Source organism: Poecilia latipinna, unplaced genomic scaffold (genome assembly GCF_001443285.1).
Source record: "Poecilia latipinna isolate Pla-1442-1.1 unplaced genomic scaffold, P_latipinna-1.0 Scaffold1836, whole genome shotgun sequence".
NCBI lineage: Eukaryota > Metazoa > Chordata > Actinopteri > Cyprinodontiformes > Poeciliidae > Poecilia > Poecilia latipinna.
Window position 1 is genome coordinate 91,747 of NW_015114452.1, and position 24,823 is coordinate 116,569.

The 24,823-nt window shown below is 40.6% G+C and overlaps 1 protein-coding gene across 3 annotated transcripts in view; it reads right to left on the minus strand.

The window, feature by feature from the left end:
• The window catches only part of LOC106934629 (serine-rich coiled-coil domain-containing protein 2-like), a 36,297-nt gene that overhangs the window by 8,078 nt on the left and 3,396 nt on the right, over positions 1 to 24,823 (minus strand). The window contains exons 2-15 of one of the 3 annotated variants that reach the window (XM_015014649.1): positions 11,749 to 12,986; positions 11,460 to 11,627; positions 10,965 to 11,135; positions 10,805 to 10,878; positions 8,712 to 8,885; positions 6,732 to 6,822; positions 6,506 to 6,584; positions 5,154 to 5,210; positions 4,937 to 5,051; positions 4,537 to 4,620; positions 4,367 to 4,453; positions 4,080 to 4,205; positions 3,526 to 3,631; positions 2,403 to 2,442 (exon numbers count right to left, since the gene is read on the minus strand). In XM_015014649.1, coding sequence (XP_014870135.1) covers positions 2,403 to 2,442; positions 3,526 to 3,631; positions 4,080 to 4,205; positions 4,367 to 4,453; positions 4,537 to 4,620; positions 4,937 to 5,051; positions 5,154 to 5,210; positions 6,506 to 6,584; positions 6,732 to 6,822; positions 8,712 to 8,885; positions 10,805 to 10,878; positions 10,965 to 11,135; positions 11,460 to 11,627; positions 11,749 to 12,949 — 2,573 coding nt within the window. In that variant the 5' untranslated portion in view covers positions 12,950 to 12,986. The remainder of the gene's footprint in view (positions 1 to 2,402; positions 2,443 to 3,525; positions 3,632 to 4,079; positions 4,206 to 4,366; positions 4,454 to 4,536; positions 4,621 to 4,936; positions 5,052 to 5,153; positions 5,211 to 6,505; positions 6,585 to 6,731; positions 6,823 to 8,711; positions 8,886 to 10,804; positions 10,879 to 10,964; positions 11,136 to 11,459; positions 11,628 to 11,748; positions 12,987 to 24,823) is intronic. The other 2 variants (XM_015014650.1, XM_015014648.1) reach the window with 2 other exon arrangements.

The window sequence follows — 24,823 nt, forward strand, 5'->3', positions numbered from 1 at the left end:
ACGAGATACCTTACAGAGAATGGTGATGACAAATGAAGAGCACTCTCCTATTTTCTCTTATTTTCTTTCTTCTCTTTCTGCTGCCAACCCTTTCCAACCCTCTAAGTGTTCTGAGGAGATACTAACATAAAGTGCTGAACCTCCCAAACTGCCCTCTTATGAGCCCCCCTGGGGCCCATCAGGGCTATAATATCTCGCCACATCGCATCATATCACTAAAATCAACAATTAGAATCGTTACAATAATGGGTAAACATGAGCTTGTCGAGCTGAGCTGCAGGCAACGAGCTGCTGTCAAACTCCTCAATTACCCTGGAAATTATTAGGACTGTAATGGAGCTCTGCAGAAATATGGTTAACACGCAGATGAGGAGAAACACAGGGCACTCACAAATGAAGTGAATAAGGCTGATTATTGGGCAATTACTGCATGTACTGCTACGGGCTTCTTTGGTCAACAGTGACACGGGACAAAGAGCAACCGAGACAGGCTGGGTTTTACTGTGAATAAAATGCCTGTTGGAAGGATAAGGTGCTTATTTTTACCTTACAAGGGTGAGAAGTTCAATAACTTAAATCTCAGTTTAGCTCAGAGAAAAGACAAAAGCTCAGAAACTCCATCTCAGACTCGACACAATGCAGTCAGCATGTTAAACGTTGAAGTTCATGACAGGACAGTTAGAAAAGGAAGAGTTATTGGAAGAGTTGAAGGATAACGCGTCTTCTTTCCAAAAGCAAGTGTGACTGCACCACTAAGAATTGCCAAGTTATGTCTGGATGAAAGAGGAACGCTTCTGGAACGTCTCATACTAATTTGCAATGCTTCATTAGAGTAGACCATGAACTCATCTGTTTTTCATTAGAGAACCAAACGGGAGGACATTCGTATGTCAGCTGAACCTTAGTTCAAACCGGTTGGTTTGATCCGGTTTGAACCAACAGGAGAGCAGACCTGGAACTCACTGGAGTGTTTGCATGTTCAGCCTAACTTGGGACCGCTGACAAGACGAGCTGCAGAGCAGAGATACTCAAATCCAGGAACAGAGGGCCGGTCAATGCACCCTTAGACAGGCAAAGTGGAAAGATCCATAGTCTTGTTGTAATGAGACCACTTATCCTGACTGTGTGAATTCTTCGCTCTCATACTTGGAGTGTAATTTCATTGATTGGAGCCCTTTTGGACTTTGACGGATGGACAGGAAACGGGATCATCCTGACAACTTGTTTTATCTTGACATGGACGAGACTAAAGTTTGTTCTATTGTTGCTAAACTTCCATCGGAAAAGAATTCATCCTCTTGAGGACCACCCTTCAAGATCGATCCCAAAGATATGCATTCCTACTCCTAAGTCTGAGCTTGGAATAATGGGGCAATGGATTTGTTCAAGTCAGAAAATAGAAGTAGTGGTATTAAAATTCAAATGATAAAAGTTGGGTTATCTGAGAACAGATGGTGTGCGAGTGCCGGAGTTGGGTTTCTTGAGAAGGTTTGGGATTTCCGAACTGCTGCAATATTACTTTACAGAGGTGGATAAGACCGCCTTAGCCAGTTCCTATGTTGTTAACGCTTCGATCAGCTCAAGGGGTTGACACGATTGCCTTCTCAGAAACGCTTTGAAACAAAAACTCAGAGCTTTCTGAGAAACGGCTGAAATGCCCACAATATTTAAATTAATCTGCACAGCAGCTTGAGAGGACTTAAGGGTTTTGTCTGATGTGAAGCAATCATTTGCAGAGAGACAACCATGTGTTATCTGCAGCTTTCAGCAACTATAAGTCCTTTTAAGACCTTTTGAAATTCAATACAGAAAAAAAAAATAAATATATTGGATGGCTGAGAAATTGTGTATTACAGTGAGGCATAGCAAAACCTGTGAACTCAGCTTGGATCCCATGATGCAGTCAGAAAAGCTGGAAAGCTAGCTCTTTAGCAAGGATATAATACCAGCTAGTAACCGGGAACCTCATCTGCAAAGCAATGACGATGTTTACTTGCAACATTAAATAGTCCCACCACAACAAACCGTAAACAAGGCCAACTTACATTTTCTTAATAAATTTAAGGCTTTAATTTTAGAGACATAAATTTAAGAATTTTAAAGGATGCGCAGACACTCTGGTGTTAAACTACAATTTCCACAATCTTCAGCTGCTCAGCAACTGGCCTCCAGGTGGCAGTATTATCAATGAACGTTAATCTGTATTTTACCATCAACGACTACATCAGTTCGGAGTGTGACTAACTTTCTCCAGTTGTGATTTACAGCACCAGCTCAGATTACACAGTCCTCACAGATAGCTTGCTTTGTGGGAATCACAGTGGGAAAATGGAGGGGAGAAAACTGAAAATGAGGAGACGGAGAAGGTTTGACTGCAAGACAAAGGAAAGTTGCTACCGTACCAAGCTTTGTCACTGAAGTAAAGCACAAGATTTTCCACTCCTGAGCGAAAGCATGGAGAAGAGACACAGAGAGGAGAGGAGGAGGAAAGGTTAGAGGGAAAAAAAGCTAAAAATAGTCAGTTTTCATTGCAGTTTAAAGCACAAGGAAGATTTCCTTTGTTAAAGAGGTCGGGACCAACAATCCTCCCAGAATTTCTGAAGGTCTTTCAGTTTATTTGCACTTTCATTTTTCATTCACTCTCAGTCTAGGATTTGTCCATTTTCAGAAGAGTATGTTCTTTGTTTGTTAAGCCTTCTATTTCTCATTCAGGCACTTAATGAGCCGGGGTTTTGTTGACAAGGACAATTTAGTGTAAACCGAATTTTCAGAGAAATTGTTTTGAGCCGAATGTCACGGAGGTCAAAACTGAATCCTACTTCTCTTGTCAAATCTCTGCAAATTGTCATAGATGACAGAGAAAAAGAAGGATCTTAGCTGCAACGAGGGGATTTCCAAAGAGGTGAAAACTCCAAACGTTGACGCTTCTCTCCTGGGTCTTGACAAGGTTTCCTTTACTTGGAAGACATGCTCATTTGTTTGGGGATGTAACCTCAACTCGTTTAGTCGCGTCGAGTTATTGAGGAACAAAATGTGCAAACGTACTTTGAAATACCTTCAAAAAGCCTTGGAGAACTATTGATCAGGAGGGCACAGAAGCCCTGGCTGCTTGGAAGGAAACCTGGATGGAAAGCATTGAGAAAGCTGAATTTCAGTAAACTCATGTCTGAGGTCAGTTTGCAGTCAGGCTTGCTGATAAATATCCCAATGGGTGAGTTAGGAGAATCTCTTTGATTTGGGGGGAAATGTGTTTCGAACAGATGATTCAGAGACGGAGCCGGTAGAGCAGATTAATCCTAGAACATCAATGGATCGGTTCAGGCAAACCTGAACTGCATCCTGCTCAGACAGGAGCTTCAAAGGTTTGAAAGCGATAGCAAGAACTTCCTCCAAGTAGATTCGGCTATTTCTGTCAAAACTGTTGCATTCATGAGTAGTTTTTCAAAATTTTCTGTTCATTTTTAAAACAGTAAAGGCTAATTAGTGAACGTCTGGTGAAGGAGTCTTGACAGTTTTGTGACTCACTCTTTCTAGCAAGGTGGGAGGGGATGCTTGGCTTGGGCCTCCCCCTGATAGGCCTGGAGCGCTGATACTGCCAGGGTGGAGAGAGGAAAGGGACAGGAGGAAACACCTGAGACGGAGACGGGGACAAAGAGAGATGGAGAAGATGCTGATACTCCACATGGAGAAAAGACGACAGGATAGATGAGGGACGAGGAGAAAAAAAAAAAAAAAGAAGGTAGCCCTCTCAGAAAGTTTCCCCTTAAATAAAAGGATTTAAAGCTAATAAGTGAAACGAGGAACAAAAAAGAACGTGGAGTAAAAATAGCCGCAGGTAATGGAAGTGAGATTTCAGAGTGAGGAGAATAAAAGCCGCTTTCTGCCTGCACAGTTTGTAAAAAAAAAAAAAAAAAAAAAGAAATACAATCAGAAATTCATGAATCAGAGTCGGAGATGGTGCAACCGACGGCAAGAAAATTTCTAAATTATAGGTTCTGTTTGTGGATCAGCCTCGATTTAATTCATAATGAAAGTGTTCAAGTATGTGTGTGTGCATGTGTGTCAGTGTGTGTTCTCACAGTGTGTTCTCTCCACGGTGTCTGCGAGGCCACACACTCGCTCTTTGTCACACTTGTCTGCGTTTGCTGCTCCATCCTTCCAGACGCCTCCTGACAGCGACACCTGGTGGTCAGCGTGGGAACAGTCTGCACACGCACACAATCTTCAGTCGTACACAAGTAGACAGTGACTAAAATATTTAATATTTATTAATGTCTAAAGTTCTCAAGGCTGTGACGGGCTTTTTTTAATCCCTTTTTTTTAACTAAAACTGAGAAAACTGAAGCTGCAGCAGCATCAAACTCACCAGTTGCATGGTTAGCTGTGCGATGGTCCGGTCTCGGCTCCTCAGTTCCTCCCGGAGCTGCTGCACCTCCTGAAGGAGCGCCTCCACCTACAGACAGGTGGAATGTTGAGCCGAGGGATTATGGGAAATGTAGGCTAACACAGAAGACTAACAAGGCTGAACTTGCTGACCTGCGAGTCTGAACTGTGAGACAAGTCGTTTGTTTCTGGACTTAGTGTGTCTGTGGTCAGAGTGTCGTCGTCCAAATCCTCCTCCTAAAGAAGAAAAAAAAAAAAAGAAAGAAAAAAAGAGTGGAAATAAACATATTTAATACATAAAGACATGGTTAAATTAGAAACAAGATTAGGCTTATAGATGTCTTGATTCATTCAATATTTTGATGACTCATATTTAATATATAAACTCTCAATTTCTTCTGGAGCCTGCCATCAAGGCTCCAGCAGCCAAATGTAAAGTTTTTTTAAACCATGCTTGGAAAATAAACAATGGATGATCTGACGTTTGCTGCAGACTTCTAAGTTTCACGTCTGTTTAGACAAACTGTTGGTGAGGAAGAGCGTTCCCTTTCACCTGCAGCAGCAACCTCTGCAGGAACTCCAGCTGTGACCGGACTGCAGAGCAGTCCTCAGCGAGTTCCTCCACATCCAGACCCAGAGCCTGAGGAGCTGGAGAGCAACAGGCCGACCTGCAGAGTTTTAACCAATGTTTACAGAAGCAGGCAGAAAATGCAAAGGGAAGCTGTGATTTTAAGAGGATGGAGGAAAGAAAGACTGGCAGAGCACGCTACCTGATTTTATCCTCCTTTGTCTCAGGGTCCTGAGAGAGTTTGTAGCACTGGATATCACTGTGGACCGACCATATGACAGATTCAGAGTTAGAGAAGTAAAAAAAAAAAAAAAAAACACACAAAAAAATTAAGATTCCCAGCATGAATTCAGTTTAAAAAAAAAAATCCACCCACATCGACTTCTTAACTCATCGTCAAGGTCTGCAGAAGCCTTAGATATCTGTAGTGGTGTTTATACGGCTCTGAAAGCGCTCCAAAGGTGGAAATTGGCCTCGAGTCTAACCAGTGGTGTCGATGTGCTGAAAGCTCAAGCAGCCTTCACATACTGAGAATATTTAAACATGAGCAGAGTTCACCTCATCAAGCTGTGCGCTGTAAGATTTTCCTATTTTTTCCCCATCCACAGAAAAAAAGAGGTTAAATCTCCACATCTTCCAGAAAGTTCTGCCATTTTTCTGCCTCATCTGAAAACACCTTCCCTCATCCTCCCACCCACCCACGGCCAGATGTGGCGCCCTGGGCTGGAGCCTGTTTTGGTGCCCAGTAAACTAAGAAACAATAATTTTTCTAATGCAAATTACAGTTTGTTAACAGGTAGCCCTTTACGTCAGCAGATATGAACTGATGCATTGTAAGTTTAATACTTCCTCTTGACAATAAATAGTAATGTTCTGTACAAAGAACTGGTTTTACTAGAATATTGTTTATACTCATAAAAATCCTAAAATAATACAACCACCATGAGTTTTATACAAAATTAAATTATTTCAAAACGCTCATTCACTTACAAGAAAATAAAAAGTTTTTGATGCCCCCAACAACTGGAGCCCTGGGCTACTGCCCCTGCAAGGCCAGCTCCCACCATCAATTTCAGTCAAAGTGAAATTAGCTGCATTTTCATTACAATCAGAAATGAATAACACTGTTGATATTCTGCAAATGTTGAACCCTTATCATGCGATAAGTCATTAAATGCCATCCTCCTCCTACAACTAGTACAACATCCAGGTGGTTGGTCACATGACTTGTATGATGCAAGAAAAAAGGTTTTCCACTCCTGTTTTGTGAAATCAATTTGGAAAACAACTTCATCCTAGCACAAAAACCTTTTACTGAAAAACATTTTTCCACCCCCGCCCCCAAAATTGGACTCGATTCAATTAAGAAAATTTACTTTCGCAATTCGGAGCTATAATTGCAACAGAGACACATCTGCCAGTGGGAGGAAAACTCATAAAGGGATCATTTTTCCTGAATGCACCACTACTGTAGCTCTATCATATGCTAGAAATCGTAAGATGGTTTGATTTAACTATAAACAGCCTTAGATAATAAACCAGTTGTCTTCTCACCTCTCCATGTCGTTGTCCTGCGTTCCCCAACAGAGCTGTCTTCTTCTCCACTGAGCCATGCTGGACAGCCCCTCTCCATCTGCAAGGTTCAGTTTCTCAAGGTCATTTTCAGCAGATGCAAAGCAGGAAGTGACACCAAATGTCCTTACACATCCTCATGAGGATTCTCTTCCTCAGAGAGGACAGCAGCAAACGTGTTTCTTTATCGGACTCTACATAAACATACCGCTATGCAGCGAGGAGTCCTCTGGGAAATCTACGTCCAGCATGAGGTCATCGTCACCCAGATCACAAGAGTCCAGGTTGTTTAAGAGATCCTGTGTAAAAGTACATCTTTAGGGAAATGTTTGGATAGACTGAAAGCATCAAACATCAAGTTTTAGAAAAGAAAAACAAGGAAAACTGATATTGGACATTATTTGAGTCCATTCCAGCTACAGTCTATCGGATATTTGTGACATTAAAAATGACATTAAAGATGATTTTTAAAAAAACAAATCACCTCGGGTGTATTCTCCGTCACATTTTTAATGGTTCCATGAAAAATTCTTGTTTTTTTTTTTCTTTCTGATGTCGACATCGTTTTCCAGAAAAGTGTGGAATTTCAGAAGGATTTATTTGGATAATTATGATTAGAAAAATCCAGAATTTCTTATCATACAGACAATTCTTTTAAATCTCATTGTGTGAAGTTTGATCCCTTCCTTATTTTTTTATGCTTCTTTAATGCCTTTGTGCCATCTAAACTGGAGTTAGTTTGGGAACTTCTGATCAAGTTTAAAGATAGTATAGTTGTACTTTTTGGGAATTTGAATTAGTTGTGAATACATCCAAGTTCAATCAGTGACTTATAACCCAAAACGAGAAAGAGAGTTGGACAAAATCCGCATGTCAAAGACATCATATGATTAAAAATCATGTAAATCGTTTTAATAAGCCATCTGTTTTTCACAAAATTCTAAATGTTATCTTCTGCAAATGAACTTAGCAACAAAGTCTCGAAATTCAAAAATTGTTTCAGATTCAGTTTTGCTTTTTTCTCCCCCATACTCAACCAGAAATTGGTAAGAGAACAACCCCGAAGAGCAACACTGACTCCTGGTGGTGACGACAGACAAACACAGGTGTAAATTCAAACAGGAGAAAGACTTCAGCCTTCAGCCGAGAGCTCGTTAAAGTCCTCAGATCGTTAACGGCCCGCGCTCGTTAGGATCAAGCACTGAGCGAGCCACAGCTCATTAACACAGAGGACACACTGAGACAGCAGGCCCATTAACAGCCTCTCTGCATCACTCACTGAGTCCACCGGCTGAACTGAACTGAAGGTCGGAGCCCGGGCCTAAGCCTGCTGATCCTCCTTCAGCTTATCTGAAACCTCCGCGCTTCGTTTATCGGATCCAAATGCTTATCTCACAGAAACCGCAAAAGCAGCAAAGAGTCAATGTCGGGTGAATAATTATGAAATTAGACGAAACGCAGAGCTGATTAATTTTCTCAGCTGTGACATTAATCTGCTCAAACTGCTTATTTGATCAGGGAAAAAGATGTAAGTTTGAGAGGTTCTGGTCCTCCAGAAATGATATTGTGTTTTGAATACATTTTAAAAAATGTATACCAGTAAGAACTTAGCTTTGTATGCTGCAAAAGAATAAGAAAAAAAAACCTGAATCTGGTTGGGTTGTACTTAGCAGAAGGGGACATCAGAGGGCGCCAGAGAACGTTGTTTAGACTTTTTCAAACAGTGCTACAAATTTTATTGATGCTTAAAGGTCCATCCAAGCTGCACCTTCAATAGATTATGGTTCTTATGTGAAATCTAAAGCAATAACATCAGCCTGATATGAAATTTTCATATTTGGCTTCTGGTTTCTGGGTCCTGTGAAGCAGAGAAGTCCTTTATTGGCAGGAGGGGGGAGGGGGTTCTTAAAAGTGGATTGATTTTGTGAAAATACACCTGCAAAGGAACAATCTCCAGGGGAAATATGGAATATCAGTCCAATAATCTTATAAATGCATTCCCCTGACTGAACTGTGGAGTTATGCTGCCACATATGTACAGTTCCAACCCCTAGAGTCTGGAACAGCTCTAATATTTTGCTAGAAACCTTTAGCTGTTTGTGAGGAGTAATAAACCGATCTCCCCCTCTGGTTACAGCAAGAACAAATAACTGTCAGCTGAGTAAACGATGAGGTCTAGACTCCTTACGATGCTGTTGATGTCCGAGTCGAAGCTCCCGATGTGGTGGGTGGTGTTGCTGTTGGTGTGGATGGAAGCAGTAGTGGTGACGCCCCCCAGAGGCTCCAGACCTTCCTCGTCCCACATGTAGGTCCCCCCAGAGCCACAGCTGTCAGAGGGGGACAGGTCCAGAGAGGAGCCACCCTGCGAAACGGAAAACCTCAGGATGATTTCGATTTGAACTGACGACAGTCTAAGGTATATTCTAGAAATGCTCTTTATTCTTTTTTTTGTGAGTTTTTCTCCAAGAGCAGATTATTTCTTTCTGCAAAAACACTCAATCGCATTGCGTGAGGTCCTATCTTTGTCTCGTCAGTCTTTTAATATTTGACCGAAATGTTTCTTTTTTTTCTTTTTTTTTTCTTTTTGAGACTTATTTCTAAACCTTTGTGGCAAATTCTAATCTAGTGTTCCTGATTTTCTTGCTGTGGACAATTACACCCTCATTGTTTTGACCACAAGCCATTTCTCCCGCTGGCTTTAGACTCTCGAGTTTGTTTTGGTTGTAGCTTTACAATGCCCTGCGCTATAGATCGCTTCCTGCTTTTGAAGCGATCTCTTGTCTGCCTACACCCATATTTGCATTCAAACCGCGCCACAGCTGACTTCAACCGAACCGAGACCTAGGTTTTCAGGCGGACCAGAGTTTGCTTTTTTTTTGGTCTGCATCATTGTTTAAATTGTGCATTCACATCTCTGCAAATGAACTGGACTTTCTAGACACACAAACTAGAGTTTGGCTAAGGTGCACTAAACAGAGCTAGAGTAGAAATAAAATTTAAATGTAAAGCATTTGTTCGACCACCAGCTGAATCACTACCCTAAGGTTTTCTGCCATTGCTGTTACATCACATTAAGGCCGCACAACATCTCCTCTCACACCGAACTTCTTAAGTACAAGCTAACAGCTGTGTGGGACAACGTCACGTCCAGCTCTGAGACAAATCATTTCTACAGGTTAAGAATTGAAACGTTTGCTGAAATAGGCTTTTGTGAACAGAAAACGATTGTTCCTGTGATTCTGCTCCACTCATGTTTGAAAAGAACTCAAAGCAGGAACCACATGAAGCATTTTCGGTCCAGATGTCCAATGAACTTGGTGGGACAGTTGCAAAGCCGCAGCTTGCTGATGGGAGTGTTTAAGCTTCCAAACAATGAACTGATGAGTTCACCTATCTTTGCTTTGGGTGGGGTCAAACTGCACCTGCAGCATCTACAGAGAGTAACAAAAAGCCGTGTTTGTTTTGGATTAATTATTCAGAGCTGTATAATGTGAATACGTAAGTTTTTTTTCCTAGATGAAAATCTGGAGAAAGATCTTGAGTTATCTCACTGCACATTTTCAACTTGTAATGCTTTATTTCAGGAAAACGGCTTCAGTTGGGGTCAAGATATCTTGACCTGGACATCAAACAGGAATTCAACATTTTTATAAATTTCGAGGTAAACCAATAAGCTGAGGCGTACTCAGGTAACGGCGAGGAAACAAACACATTACAGTTTAATTCTAGGATCTTATAATGGCTAAAATAAAAGGTTATTTTGAAATATGACCTAAAAGCGTAAGGCAATTTCAATTTATGTTGTTTTTTTTAGAAGATAAAGTTAGATAAAAACACTCGATGTATAGAACTCTACTCTGAATTTACAGCTGTGGAAACAGGATTAGATAAAGCTGAACAATCTGGCAACCTCTGCTCCAGAATGTTAACTCACAGCCATTCATCAGCAAAGAAGTTAGAAATACTACAGGTTTGTGTGCTTGGATCAATACATTTAAATTTATATGAGGCCTTAAAATTGACATTTTTGGGTTACTTTGAGGAAAGAGCTAAAGAAAAAAAAGTTTTGGATCTTAGGACAGGAAAACCTCTGCAGGAGCCGTCACATTGATCTGGTTCAGTAAGTGGACCAGATAGATTAATGGACCGATGATCTCTAATAGTATAGTTAATCTGAGTTTAAGCACCTTTTGACTATTTTTCACCCATATATTTTAATCAAAACAAAATAGGAAAAGAAGTATTGTTTAAAGTTTTGTCTAACTGGTTTAAACCCGTTACCTGTTCATGATAGTCAGGCTGACTTGACTTTCTCCGACGGGCAAGTTGGTTAAGTCGGTGCTCGTCTTTATCACCTGGACACAAAAACAACTTTTCTTTCAGTTGGAATAGTTAAAGTATTTAGCTGACCTTAACAGCAACTTTAAAAAAAAAAAATCACCTCTGATGGAAGTCCAGTCCAGACTATCATCCAGGAAGCACAGTCCTGTTGTCTTGGCGACCGTGCTAATCGCGTCCTTGTCGTCATCCAGCCTGGTGCATGACTGGTCGAGTCCCGAGTCATCCTCCTCGTTTTTGGATGAAAACAGTAAGATGCCAACTCCTCCGTTTCCTGACAACAACAACAAAAAAAAGAAGAGAACGTATTAAAATGCAAAACGTAACGGAGATCGGTCACACAGAGTCTAGTTCTGATTTTGAACACAGAGGATTTTTCATGTAATGCCACATTATTCACATAAACGCATCACCGACCAACGCATTTTCTTTGTTATGTAGCTTCTATGCTAATATTTACAGCAAAACATCAATCAATCAATCAAATTTCATTTGCATAGCACATTTCAGCAGCAAGGCATTTCAAGGTGCTTTACATAATTAAAATAAAAACAGCATGTGACATTGAATAAAGTAAGAAAGAGAAAGAGTGTCTCACCGAGGTTGTCAAAGTCATCCATGTATTCCTGGCTGATGTCATTCCTGTCCAGGGAGGAAGTGGAGGACAGGGACATGTCCTCAAGCGTCTCACCGACAATCGATCCCACTCCCTGGGACGCAAGGTCGTCAGAAAGCTGCTCCATCTCCGGAGCATCTGGAGAGTTTTCTGCAGGCAGATCAGATACAGAGATGAAACCAGACCAGAATGAGATCAGAGTCTTCAAATCTAAAAATGACAATCGATTTTAAGAAAAAAAAAAAAAAAAGGATAAAAGAAGAAGGTGAACCTGGACTGTTTTCGGTAGATGAAGGCGTCTCCACAGAGTCCTTACGTCTCGTTGGTCCTCTGTTTACTTCCTGATCACTTCTGCAAACGTTGGTTCCTTTTGCTCGAAGGGGTCTGGACTGCTTGACGAGGGACGGGCGGGACAGCTTGTAGCTGATGCCGCTGGACCTGGAGGTCGGACTCGGTAAGAGGGGCTTCCTTAGGGCTGACTGCGGCAGCTGGGAGGGGGCGCCGCCAACTGCCCTGCCTGAAGTGGCTCTGCTCACAGGCGATTTCAACAAGGTGCCTCTAGGAGGAGCCTGTGAGGCGGAGGCAGGGGGAACCCGTTGGGCGGCCCTGTTGGTGGAGAAGGGGCGGGATGTGTGGGGAGAGGCGGCGGTCCGGGTGAGGGTGGGAGAGGCCTGCTGTCGGACCTGGGTGAGGCTCCGGGAGCGGAATCGGTCGCTTTCAGTCAGCCGCGCGGAAGCGGCGCAACCCAGGTTGTCGCTGGAATGGGAGCGGCTAGCTGCCGGCTTCTTAAGGAGCGGAGAACCCGATCGAGACGCAGGGCCCGAACTGGGCCTTGTACCCAGGCGGACAAAACTCTGAGGCGGTCTCAGAGAAGCGATCGCCTTTGTCCCTGCTTTGGATCCTGGACATGTATTTACGCTCTGCTTGGACAGTACAGAAGAGTTTGGAGTCAGTTTGGAACCTCGTGATCCATTTTTAGAAACAGGAAGAGGTCTGGGGCTGGACTGTGGAGACGGGGATGATGATGATGAGGAGTATGATGTAAGCTGGCCACGCCCTTTTGCTGCGGTGGATGTGGTGTGTTTTCTGGCGTCGTGCTGGTAGAAATACAGCTGGGAGTTGCTGCGATTCTGGACGACGTTCCCATCTTTCCCTCTCTTGCACTCAGCCTCTCCGTCCATTATCTCGTCACCGTCAGCTGCGTTTTCCTTCCTCCACTTTGCGGAAAACGAACACGGCACTCGGATGAATCCGTTCTGCTTTGCAGAAGACGGGGGCACGGAGATGCCCGCCGGTCCGGGGTGGTGGTAGAATCCATTGGTGAGGCGAGTTCTGCCCGTGGCGGCCGCAGCTCCGCCAGGCGGAGCCGCCGCTGCAGGAGCCGTCTGGGACCGGGGCCGGAAGCCGAACTTCGGCAGCCTGGAAACCATGGTGGGCATGGCGGGGGGGTCAACAAGAGGTGGGGCTGACATCAGACTCAGCCCACTTCACCATGGAGAGTCAGGAGAGCTGAACAGGGAGCAGAGACGTGATGAGAAGAGGCACAGTTCGTGTGCTTTCCAATGATGTTATAACTGTTACTATATATGCATATGTTGCTTCTTGTTGTAGTTTCTTAGTTTTATAAAAATTTTTCTTTCTGCAGGTCTAGAGGCAGACTTCTATCAGACCTCTATCTCATTCTTTCCCTTTACAACTTTTCCCCACCTTTTCCTTTCCTTTCTTCTTTTTTTTTTTAAATCTCCATGACCTTTACATTTGAAATAAACCCAAAGTCATTTCTAATAAAGTTTCCAGTGCAGCATCATGGCCAAAACCGCAATGCTCCGCTTGTGAAAGCAAAGCTGTTAGAATTGCTTTCTGAGTGTCAAGGTGAGGCCTGAGTGCCACACTGCTGGTCCGGAAACATAAAAAAATAAAAATAAATAAATAAAATGGTAAATAAAGCAAACAGAAAGTGAAAAATAAAATTGGAAAAAACTAAATATTGTGTTTTTGATATACAATTTTTGTATATTTTTTAGTCTGCAGGTGAGAGCAATGAATCATAAAAAAAGTTGTTCTCCTTATATATTGTTTGAAAGAAAGAAACTAGAGCATTTTAACATGTTTCTGCCCACCTTACATACAGCAATTCCAGAAAAATGAAGGAAAATCTCAAATTTCCTTTGACAGCTGACAGATATTGATCTTCGTGAACGGTCGTTATCCTCAGCAACAACAGGCACGATATAGTTTCTCTTTGAGCTGATAAACTTGGGTCTAGTTTTAATCCTGCTTAATGTGGGTGCCGGAAATTTTACTGCTGACTTTAGAGTCAGAAGCCCTGAGAGAACGGAAAAATTCAAAGGATACTGTCAGTGATTAACACCTGAAACATGTGGCAGCCGAGTCCATGCATGCGTGTGTTGACAACGTGCCTACAACCGAGATAATACTTTCACGTGCCACACCCGTAATAAAAATGCTGAGTGTTGCTGCTCCTGCAAATGGAAGGCAGGATACTAATAACACATGATGTTTCTGACACGCCTACAGCACCCTGACGGTGAGTTTCTCTCTCCCCCTCTTTCACACACACACGCAAGAAATTTACACGGCCCGAGGCAGGAAATGCAAAACCAGTCCCTGAGACAAAACTCACAGAAAAGATCAGCGATTAAACAACCAGGAGCAATGTCAGCTGTCTGGTTCATAAGGTTAAACGTAAATTATACATGTTCAATATGACAATAGTGATGCAAGTAACAAACTGTGATGCCATTTTTTTCAAGGAAACGTGGTATGTATTCAAAAAATATGTACCAAATAAAACAAAAATGGGTAACACTGCATTTGAAGGGGTGTGAATAAGACAGACATGACACTGTCATAAACATGACATAACGCCTGTCATGAACATACAGAAGTCTTTATGAATGTTTATGACAGTTGTCATCAAGTTTCATTCGGTAAATAATGACACTTTTAATGCAAAGTTGCTCTAAAAGTTGCATTGAAAGTCCATTAAAAATGCCAACTTTGCATTAAATTATCATAATTTACAAAATCATGCAAAGTTGGCACTAACCCTGCAGATGTGACCATTGATTTAACCTTTAACCTTTGGACTTCCACTTTGTTTGTTACTGCACTCTTTGGAGCAAGAAAGTTATTTTGGGTGTAAACATGCAAATCGCTCGTAAAGAAACTGGTCTGTCTTTGTTTCCATGTAGACTGTACGGCGTCAACATGGAAACACTGCAAACATCAGCTAGTGTGTGTGTGTGTGTGTGTGTGTGTGTGTTCCTACATTCAACCAACCAAGCATTTTTTGGGATGCCATTACTTTATTTTAAATTGCATTTTACATCTTTCTTCATATGTCAGCTACCAATATTCAATTCATAGTAACAGATTGAATGTCTAATAGTTTTACACCACAGTTATGTCTGTGTTTTGCTTGTTTCCACTCGTTTTGGAGACAGGAAATTAGATTCATTTAGCTGCATTTTATATCTGACTTAAAATGGCTCACTGTAGGTGATTTAAACCTTTTTTCTGTCTATCTGTGGATGACTAACATTTGTGACCAACTGGCGTGAGCGTCAGACAAAATGTGGTCTCCCATTTATTTACACAAATACAAAACAGACAAGAACCAGGAAACTAACACCGAAAGCAGCTCATTTTAAAAGCAGCGGCTGAGGTCCGTAACACCAGGAGTTTATTGGCTTTGGTTCAAAGCTGCTTTTATGGACAATAAAGAAGAAATAAAAGTCTGAGATGGCGTCACAGGCCTGTTTCATCCTCTTTTCATCACATTCGCTTAGAAGAATCCCAGTCACATTCAGTGAGAGCACTGCATTGAATCTGGATAACCCGTTCGAAAAGGATCATCGATTCTTCTACAAGAAGAGAGACATTGACATTTTACAATAACAAATTTTGCTGGAAGATAAATTGTCCCAGTAATTACTGTGATAAACGACAACATGGTAGTTTTGAGACCGCTTTAGATATTGATAATGCCTTTATAATCCAAGACTAATCGACTTTGATTTTGTAAAGAACACTTAAAACTGAAACTGGAAGACATTTTAAATATCCAAACTAAAACACGACAACCAAAATCAAGAAAGAAAAAGGAAATAAAAACCACTTGCAACTGGAACCATAAACAAAATGGATCATGAGGTCACTATAAATAAAATATTTTTAAAAATGACAAGGGAAATGATAGTTCTCATTTTAATCTATTACGCGATTAGTTGCTTAATTGCTACAATTAAACAATTAATTGCCGCAATTAAGCAATTGTGACAGACTTAATGCTGATTTTCTGGTATATTCCCTCATGACTTCATTCAATTTGGATTAGAAGGAAGCAAAAATGAAAAGCTATCCTTGTGTTTTTGACACATCCTGTTTCACAGACCAGGGCCGAGTTTTCTCAGTAATCCCTCCATAACTTAGGCAGGAATTCCTCAGAATATTTGCTCTCTGAACTCAATTTTCTCCAATTGAAAAAAAAAAAAAAAAAAAAACAACAACAAAAAACAAACAGAAGAGGTCAATATATTATGCAGGAACACTTTTCGTTCTTGATCCGACTCCAAAAGTCGTCATGGATACAGCACAACATCACCCTGCCGCCCTGCAGCCTCAGCACATGGCGTCTTCATTTAAACTAGAACATAAAACAGCAATTATAACTATAAGCCTCCGCAGTCTTTTCCTCACCCGGAGCCACCCGGCTGCGCATCACAAGCTTCTTCAAGCCCGAAAGGAAACAGCTGAGGAGCTTGTGATTTTATTGTGAGAGGATGACTTTTTTTATTTTTTTTTAATTTCTTTATTTAACAACCCTCTGAAGGTCATGAACAGATGTAAGATTACACAAACAAGCAGTCCAGAATGAAGGCAGAGGCTCCTCCACATGTCAGATAACAGACTCTGATGATCAATGGGTGATGAGCAGCATCAACCCTCGACCGCTTCCATCCTGCAAAAGAGGAAGCTGAGCCGCAGCAATCGGCTGTCTCATTACTTCCCTGCTGCTGTGTCACCGTCACACGGATGCGATGCTTCAAGACTCACCAAAACCGCCACAGAGACACAATCTGCAGCAGAAACAACAAACATGGAGTCCAAAACTGCAGCTTTTCAATGTTTCATTTCCATCACAATCAGAAAGAGTGTTAGAGAATAGCATGGTAGCTTTCTTAGCTTAGCTTTTAGAGTTCAAGCATTATGTGTTGTTGATGTTATTAACTTTAATGGACAATCAGATTGGCATTTAAGACTAGGATCCGTGTCTGGAACGGATAACTGTGATCGGAAGTTCCTTGACGTCAACAGGGATCTGTGAATTATTCTGGTTCTGATACTAATGATTCCCTCCAGAACATTCAGCTACAGCAAGCTCCATTGCTTCAAATATGCATTCAGATGCAAATGTTAAAAGTTCACATAGGCCGTATGCCTCAAAATGTTTTGGGTTTCGTTCCACAAGCTTTTCACAATAGTTTACTGGGATTCTGGCCCGTCTGTCCTGACAGAACCGGTGTAATAAAGACAGATCTGTTCGACGCCTCGCTTGCCTTGTGCCCGATTTCACTTTGAACCACCCTGCCCTAACATCACCGCCACGGCTTACCAAATTGTTAAAGGGAGTGAATGGAACAACAAAATAAATCTCTTATTATCTCTTAATCTGGTATTTAGCATAAATATTTAATTTTTGATAATCCTAAAAACGACATAAACCGTTCAAACTTAAAATCTTATTTATGGCAGGAATCTGGGGTTTTCACTGGTACTACAAGCCTCCGCAGTCTTTCAGTAGCAAGTTACTGACAATAAAGATAAATATAAGCCTTTTTACAGGCATTATGTGCTACGTTGTGTTACCTGTAAAATGTTTTGGGCCTTTTGATGTCATGGCAATGACTTTATACGGACAAGGTACTGGTTTAAGTAGTAGTTGGTTATGTCTGCAAGACAGTTCAATGTTGCCAACGCTGGTGGAAAAGAATGTGTGTGTCTTTGGGGTGAGGGGTGTGCATGTGTGTGTGTGATGAAGTGTGCACTGCAGCAGTCTCTGCTGTAAAGGACACACAGGAGGAATGGAGAGAAGAATGAGGTCATGACTCAGTGATAATGAGATGCTGCATCTGTCTCCATTCTCTGCATGCCTCTGTGGTTCCTCTGTGCTCATTAATCATCTTTTTTTTTATTTCTTTCTTTATGTGAATCTCTTGAGGCTGAGCAGCAGCTTTAGAGAGACTTTCTGGGTAAGCCTACCTTGCTATTTTGATTCAAATTGTTATTCTTTTAAAGCATCATAAAAGTGACCCCTGTAACTAATAGTGTATTATAAGCCTGGCGGGTCGCCAGGCTTTACTTGCCCCCCACCAGACTAAGCATTCTTTATTTTTGTTTTAAGAAGATTTTTTTTAACACACCAGCAATCTGTTTTGCTCATCATCTTCCCTTCGTAAGTCATGATGGTTACAGATAAGGCAGAGCTTTAAGGAGTTGTTATTGATCATCATATTTGTTTCCATCAGTTCATGAAATGAACATAGAACAATTTCATCACATCATGATTTTCTCTATTGATTTGTGTAATTTCACCCTTACGTTTTATACCTACAAATAGTTTCTCCTTTCTTCCTGTGGCCTGTGCAAAGCCCACTCACTCCTGCAAACAGGAGAACACATATGTAGCACAACTGGGCTTGGAAGGCATTGTCGACTCTAACATGGGAGTTTATATGACTTTATTGAGTCACGCATAAAGTCTGATTTCAAAGCGGAGACAAAGATCACCTATGATGAAAAGTTTTTTTTTTTATAGCTTCTATTCAGCGCTGGTTTCCTAACTGTGGGTAAAAATAGCAATAAAATCACAGCTATCCAAACTCTGCTACAACAAAGTAACTCAGAGGGGATTGAAGCATTGTTAGATGTATGCCAAGAAAACAACTGGTGACACAATCAGCAGATTCCAGCTTGTCCCAGTTTAACTGACAACACTCTGTGGGCATCGTTACTGGATTATGATTCAAGTTTAGCTATTTTCAGTGTCAGTGAGGTGTTTGAAAAAAAAAATCTGTCAGAGGAAGCACAGGGATGTAAAACAAAAACAATTTGAAAGGAAACTGTGTCTGAAAGAGATCAAGGCTTTCAGCAGATAACAGGAAGGCAGCTTTCAATCTTCATCTGTCAAGTTTTTAGGAAGTATTTGAAGTCTTTTGGAAACCTTAGTTAATGTAAAGATTGACATTCTCTATAAAATATGCAGTTAGCTGTTTAAGTAATGGTAGCCATGATAGAAGCTAATATAAAAGATAAAAATTACAATTGTGAACTCCATAGTTATTTTGTCTTGAAATAATCTTAAAACTTTGTTTTAAAGTGATTATCCCACACACACAACATCATTTTCACTCCCCAAAGAAATAATCAATGACTGCTCATTCCAGAACATATGAAAAATAGCAATAAAGTGCTGAAAGAAAAGTATAAGGACAAGTGCCGTTCTTATACTTTGCTACACTGCAGTTCTTTAAGGAAAATCTAAATGAAATCTGTATTGGTGAGACAAAGCTTTAGAAAATCCAAAGAGGGAAAACTCTTGGTAAATTATAACCTTATTTACCAATTTCAAGTCTGTGACACCAACAAAGACAAACTGAACATGTCTGCCATATAATTCAGATATTGTACAAGGTAAACATAAGCGGTTTCATTAAAGGTATGCTAGTTCTTTATACAGGGAAACGATGAAAAAATGCCTGAAGAAACTGGGAAATATAGCTAGCTGATATTTCAAGGTATATTAAATATAACCAAATGTAGACAATAATAAAATGAAAATAATTACTTTTTTTTAAACCAGAGAAGGAATAACAGTATAACAACCATGTACGATTGAAGAAAATCTAACCAAAAATCCGTGCGTTTCCTTTAGAAAAAGCCGTTGGAGATTCACACAGGGAATCGATAAAAGTTTGACACTAACCGGTCTGCCACGTGGGCAGACTCTGTTGGAGGGTAATGTTCCCTGGGCTCAAAGTGTCACCATGTGACCAGAGCAGATTGATCAGAACCTTCCTCCCTGCGCTGATTCACAACCACCGCCTCTCTAAGGGGAACTAAACCTTAATCTGTCATCTGTAATCCTGCCCGATTCCATTGTTTCTATGCCTCTGTTAAAGAAGGTGCGTGTTCAGGAAAAACACACACACACACACACGCGCATATGCACGTACACACCACCACACACACACACACAGACACACGCATACAGCCAGTGTGGTCATCTGTGTTCTGATGAGTCAGCAGAATTGGCTGACAGCCACAGAGTCCATCTGAATGAACCTCTGGGGTCAAAGTCAGCTGCAGCACCAATAGGAGAAGAAAAAAGCTCTGCTGTGATTGGTCCAGAAGCAGCAAAATGATCAGGTCATTGTCTGACTACCACCAGGAATATTAGGAAAAACTTTCAGCAATAAAAGTGATCTGCGATATAATCCCACAGTCATTTTTAGCAGTTTACGGCACAGATATGCTCACAAGTCCTGACCTTGACAGCTACGTTATCGACTCTGATAACAGATACGATGGCAGACTAAAGCTGCACATACTGTGCTGGGCTAACGAGTCGCTTTTATTAATGCAGCGCAGAGCAGCAATCCGTGCCGCAGCACTTCGTCTCGGTTAGCGTGTGAGCTGCTGTCTGTAGCTGAAGCGAGGTCGAAGGTCAAACTTTAATCGGAAAAATATAATGAGTCGTGAACTATATGAGGAGTTTACAAGAAGTCGCTCTGATGTTATTAATTACATGTTGTCCATCAAACAGTAATTAAGGGTTTAATTCAAAGATCCTTGTATATGGAGAAAGTACAAAATGTTAAACATAACAAGGAAATAATCTGGAGAAATTATTAAACATTTGCAGGATTCCAAGTTTTCTTTAAGTACTTGAAAGTACTATTACTACTACATTAAACTAGATATGTTGGTTTTGGTGAGTTTTTGTGGAGCAATTTCTGAAAAATTGCAAATACCAAGCTAATGCTTAGTAGTTTGAAGAAACTGGCATCATGTTGAGGGTTTGCTTTGCTACAAGTGGTAAAGTGGATGGAGGAGTACCTCCAGATACTTTAGCTTTTCAGATCTGCAGATAAATGGCTGAAACTACAACAGAACTTTGATCCAAATTGGTTCTGAACTGGTTAAAATGGGCTGACATTAATCTTCTGACGTGATCTTCCTGAAGTCCCAGTTCAAAAGCCAGTATAAATTCTTGCAGTTATTTTCTTATTGTATAATATGCATCATTCACAATGGAGAAAATTTGGCTCAAAACTAAGGAAGTGAATATTAGGTCAAACTGTACTCAAAAAGGCAAAATAAAGACTCAAACGGTCATATTGTAATTATATGAGATAACTAAACAAAATCTTTTAAAAAATTAAAAAGAAATGGTGGTTGAAATGGACCCTGATGGAAAATAATTATCCAAAAACAAATCCAGCATCTCCTCCATCTTCTTCCTCCTTCTCTGTACATCAGACCAATCATGTCGTCATGCTCCATTTCTTTGCTCGCTGAGCCGAGAGGAGCCGAGTGCCGGCGGCTAGAAAGCCAGAAAAAGGTCAACAGCTTCATCTCAGGCCTTCAGATTTATCCACTTAATTTGAACAACGACGACAACGATTTCCATTTTATAGACCGTTTACTTTTAGTGTTAGGAAACCTTCTGAAAACAATGACAGTGGAAGCCATGTTTTACAAAATCAAAAAAAAAAAACAGAAGCTAAAAGAAAAATTTAAAACACAAGTTAAATGGTGAAAAATTGAATTATCTTCTTTGAGAATCTTAAAATTAGGCCTAATTAAACATAATGGCTGAAAATGAGCTCATGCTTTTGAAAATTATAGTGAAACCAACCACCTCTCTGTGCCACAGATGGAGAAGCAAAACGACAGATGGTCCCAGACTGGTCCCAGTGTGGGTTGGAAACTGGTCGACCCTGGCCCCAGAGAGCAGGCTGCAGTCACTAACACATTTCTGTCCATTAAAGCTGTAAGACGAGCTCAGTGTTCAGCTGCGGGATCCTCTTCCAACATCCACAGATAAATGAATCAATAGAAACCTGATCTGAGGTCAGCCACTCTCAGGGTGAAAAACAAACTGGGCGACGGAGTCAGGATGTCGATCAGCAAAAAAAAAAACAAAAAAAAACAATTGTTTATCACGCAATCACTTTCAGCCATAATGTCCCCTCACAGACAAATTGATGAATTAAATTCATAAACAGTCAGGCTTAGCAAAAGATTAGTAAAAAAAAAAAAAACAATTTGTTCCACTTTCTCTAGTTGAATCTATGCAAAATCCAAAACATATCAGTTTCACAGATATGTAAAACTTCAGCTCCAAACTGGTTACTTCCAAAATCCTGAAACATTGGGATGCAGGGTGTCTTTAGGTTTCAATGGATCAAATTTAAGACTTTCCAGATCTTTTATAGACCATTATGAACAGAATTTAAGACCTGTAATACAACATAGATTTACGAAAAAAAATTATATTTGAATAATTGCACATACATAAATTCAATGGGTTGTTCTAAATGGTGAAGATAAACACTGGTGATAAATTTGCACTTGCCCACGATGGACATACAAAAAGCTAGCAAGCTAGCTAGGTAGCAAGGGCACATTAGCAGTTAGTTACCAGTTGCTCCATCCACAGTTAAGATGTCCGTTTGATGTTTTGCGACTCAAACTTTCGCAAAACCGTAAAGTCCAACGAGAAAAAAGAAAACTACATAGAATATACAAGATTAAATAGTCGTACCACAACAGAATTTGAGACCTGTGATTAATGTATTGAACGCAATGATGGTGAGAAAATATTAAAGTAACTGAATAGATTTTAAGAACTTCAACTGCAAGTAAAAACATATTGATTTAATTATGTTTGTGTGGAACAATTTCAGGTTAAAGAGTTTCTGTTGTACCAAAACCAAAACAGCCACAGCACATTCGCTGTGGCTGTTCCAAATTTAGCTTCATTTGCAATCAGTGCCGTAAAAACCAAGGAGTATCCACTCTGTAGAATTTATAGATTACTTAATAGTTTACCTTACTGATGAAATATGACTAAATTCCACTTAGTAGTTTTGAGATGATTGTTTTATTCAGAAATGAGTAAAATGCAATTGGTATAATTTTATAAAAACATTCTATATCAAACTACACAATGTCATTTTTTTTATGAATAGGCTACTAGAATTGTCTTTGACGGCCTGATTTGACAAACTCCATGAACGCCCTGCATTGCTGGGCGTTAAACCAACACCCACTCACAGACACAAACATCCCAACTGACTGAGCGTCGCCCTCTGACACACACTTCCACCATGCTGAAACCATGACGACACAGGAAGTCCCGACTCTCCTGGTCTCTCAGCCTTCGGCTGCTGTTTTCTTTCCCACAGGTAACTGGTCAAACAGGTTCATGTGTTTCTACTGCGCTGCGAAACACAAACACAGCTCATCCCCCCCATCTCCTGTCTGACTTTTTGTTCGAAAAAGACTGCATTTCTGAGTTTCCCTCCTTTTGGTTTTTATCTCAGGAGTGAAAAAAAACATCAAGTAGCATGAAATAAATAAATAAAAATATATCAACCTGCATTAACCAGGATGCAACAGAAACACTTATGATTAAACCTTTTAGGTTTTCTGAGAGAGAAGCTAGCATGCATTTCCTGGGAGCCCCTCATGAACCCCCCCGTAACCCCCTATCCATTCCTCTGGGTTTCATAGCAACTTGGCACGGACAACATTCCTGTTGTGCTGCAGCTCCACCAGCAGCATGAATCTTCTACAAAGCATCTCTTTCACTATGTTGCCTGCAGAGGAGCAGCAGCCTCCCTCATATGAGCAAACTCAACTCAAGCCTTCAGGCAGGCGGAAAACTTTCTTCTAGTACATTAAAAAACACATCTATAAATAAAGATTTCTTCCTACTTTTATTTAATTAATTTTTTTTAAAGACTGATCAAATGTATGTTTATTTTCCGTAGAAAGTAGGACAAAAATGTTTAAAATTTTGAGTTTTGATGCCTTTTGTAGCTTAAAAGCTGAAGTAGTGTTCGACATGTCGCCCTAAAATAAAATGTTTAGTCCTGTAAGTTTCACAGCAATTCTTTTTCTGTGTGCAAGTACATGTAACAAGTGTTTTATATACTTTCTTTCCGGGGAACAGTTTTCTAATCTTTTTGGGGCGATTTTAGCCATTTACAAACTGGCAGTTTTTGTATTTTATTTTGGATAACATTGATTTAATGCTACAGTCTTATTATTTCTCTATGCTAAATGAGACGTCAGTCCTCTTCCTCCTCGTCACCATCCGCAGCAGCGGCTCCACCAGAGAGAGGAAGCACAGCAGAAAGAGACACCACCCAGGCAGAGAGATGGAAAGATTCACCAAACATTTCCTGCCGCCAGCAGAAACGCTGAGAGCAACATCAATTATCCATCAGAGCTCACTGGGAAAAGAGTCTGAGGCAGGAAAACGGGACAGGAGGAGAAGCAAATGAGGACAGGAAGAGGAAAAGAGGACAGAGGAAAATAAAAGCCCTACTAGTAGCATTAGCTTAGCACCAATGCTAAGCCTTTAAACCGACAAACAGTTCACCAAGTAAAGTTAGAAACTGGTAACAATAACGGTAATATTCCCTTGTTTTAATCCCTGAAAATGTCTCGTTTTAAAGCTAATTTTATTGAATTATTGTGACTTGCCATCCTTTAGAGACAGTTGCTACTGGAAAAAAATGACATTTGTTAGTTATAATCTTCATTTAATGGTAGAACATGAAGTGAGAAAGTTCCCATCCGACATGTCTATCAGTGTAACGTCTATAGCTAAAGCTAACTCAGGTCATGTGATCTAATGATGGATGTTGGAGGACGCCTAAGGAATCGGCGTCTTTCACTTGCTGCAGGGTTTTTCTTGATGTCACTTTTTTCTCTAAATTATTAATCAGACAGACAGAAAACAATTAATCTTTTATCACATGGATGCAAAATCATTGTCTACGCTTCCTCCATGAAAAATCACAGTGTCTGAGAATGATCTAATTCCTGAGTGAAACATGCCTGGGCCTCAATGTCAGTTTTATATCAAACTGCAAAAAAAAAAAAAGAGATATAACTTTTTATCTCTCCAAAGTCTTCCCCTCTGTGGGGATTCAAGCAGCCAGAGGGAAGAAATTAAGTGGAAACTCCTGAGAGAGACGGACAGAAAAAAAACAAAACAAAACAAAACAAAAAAAAAAACAGACTGG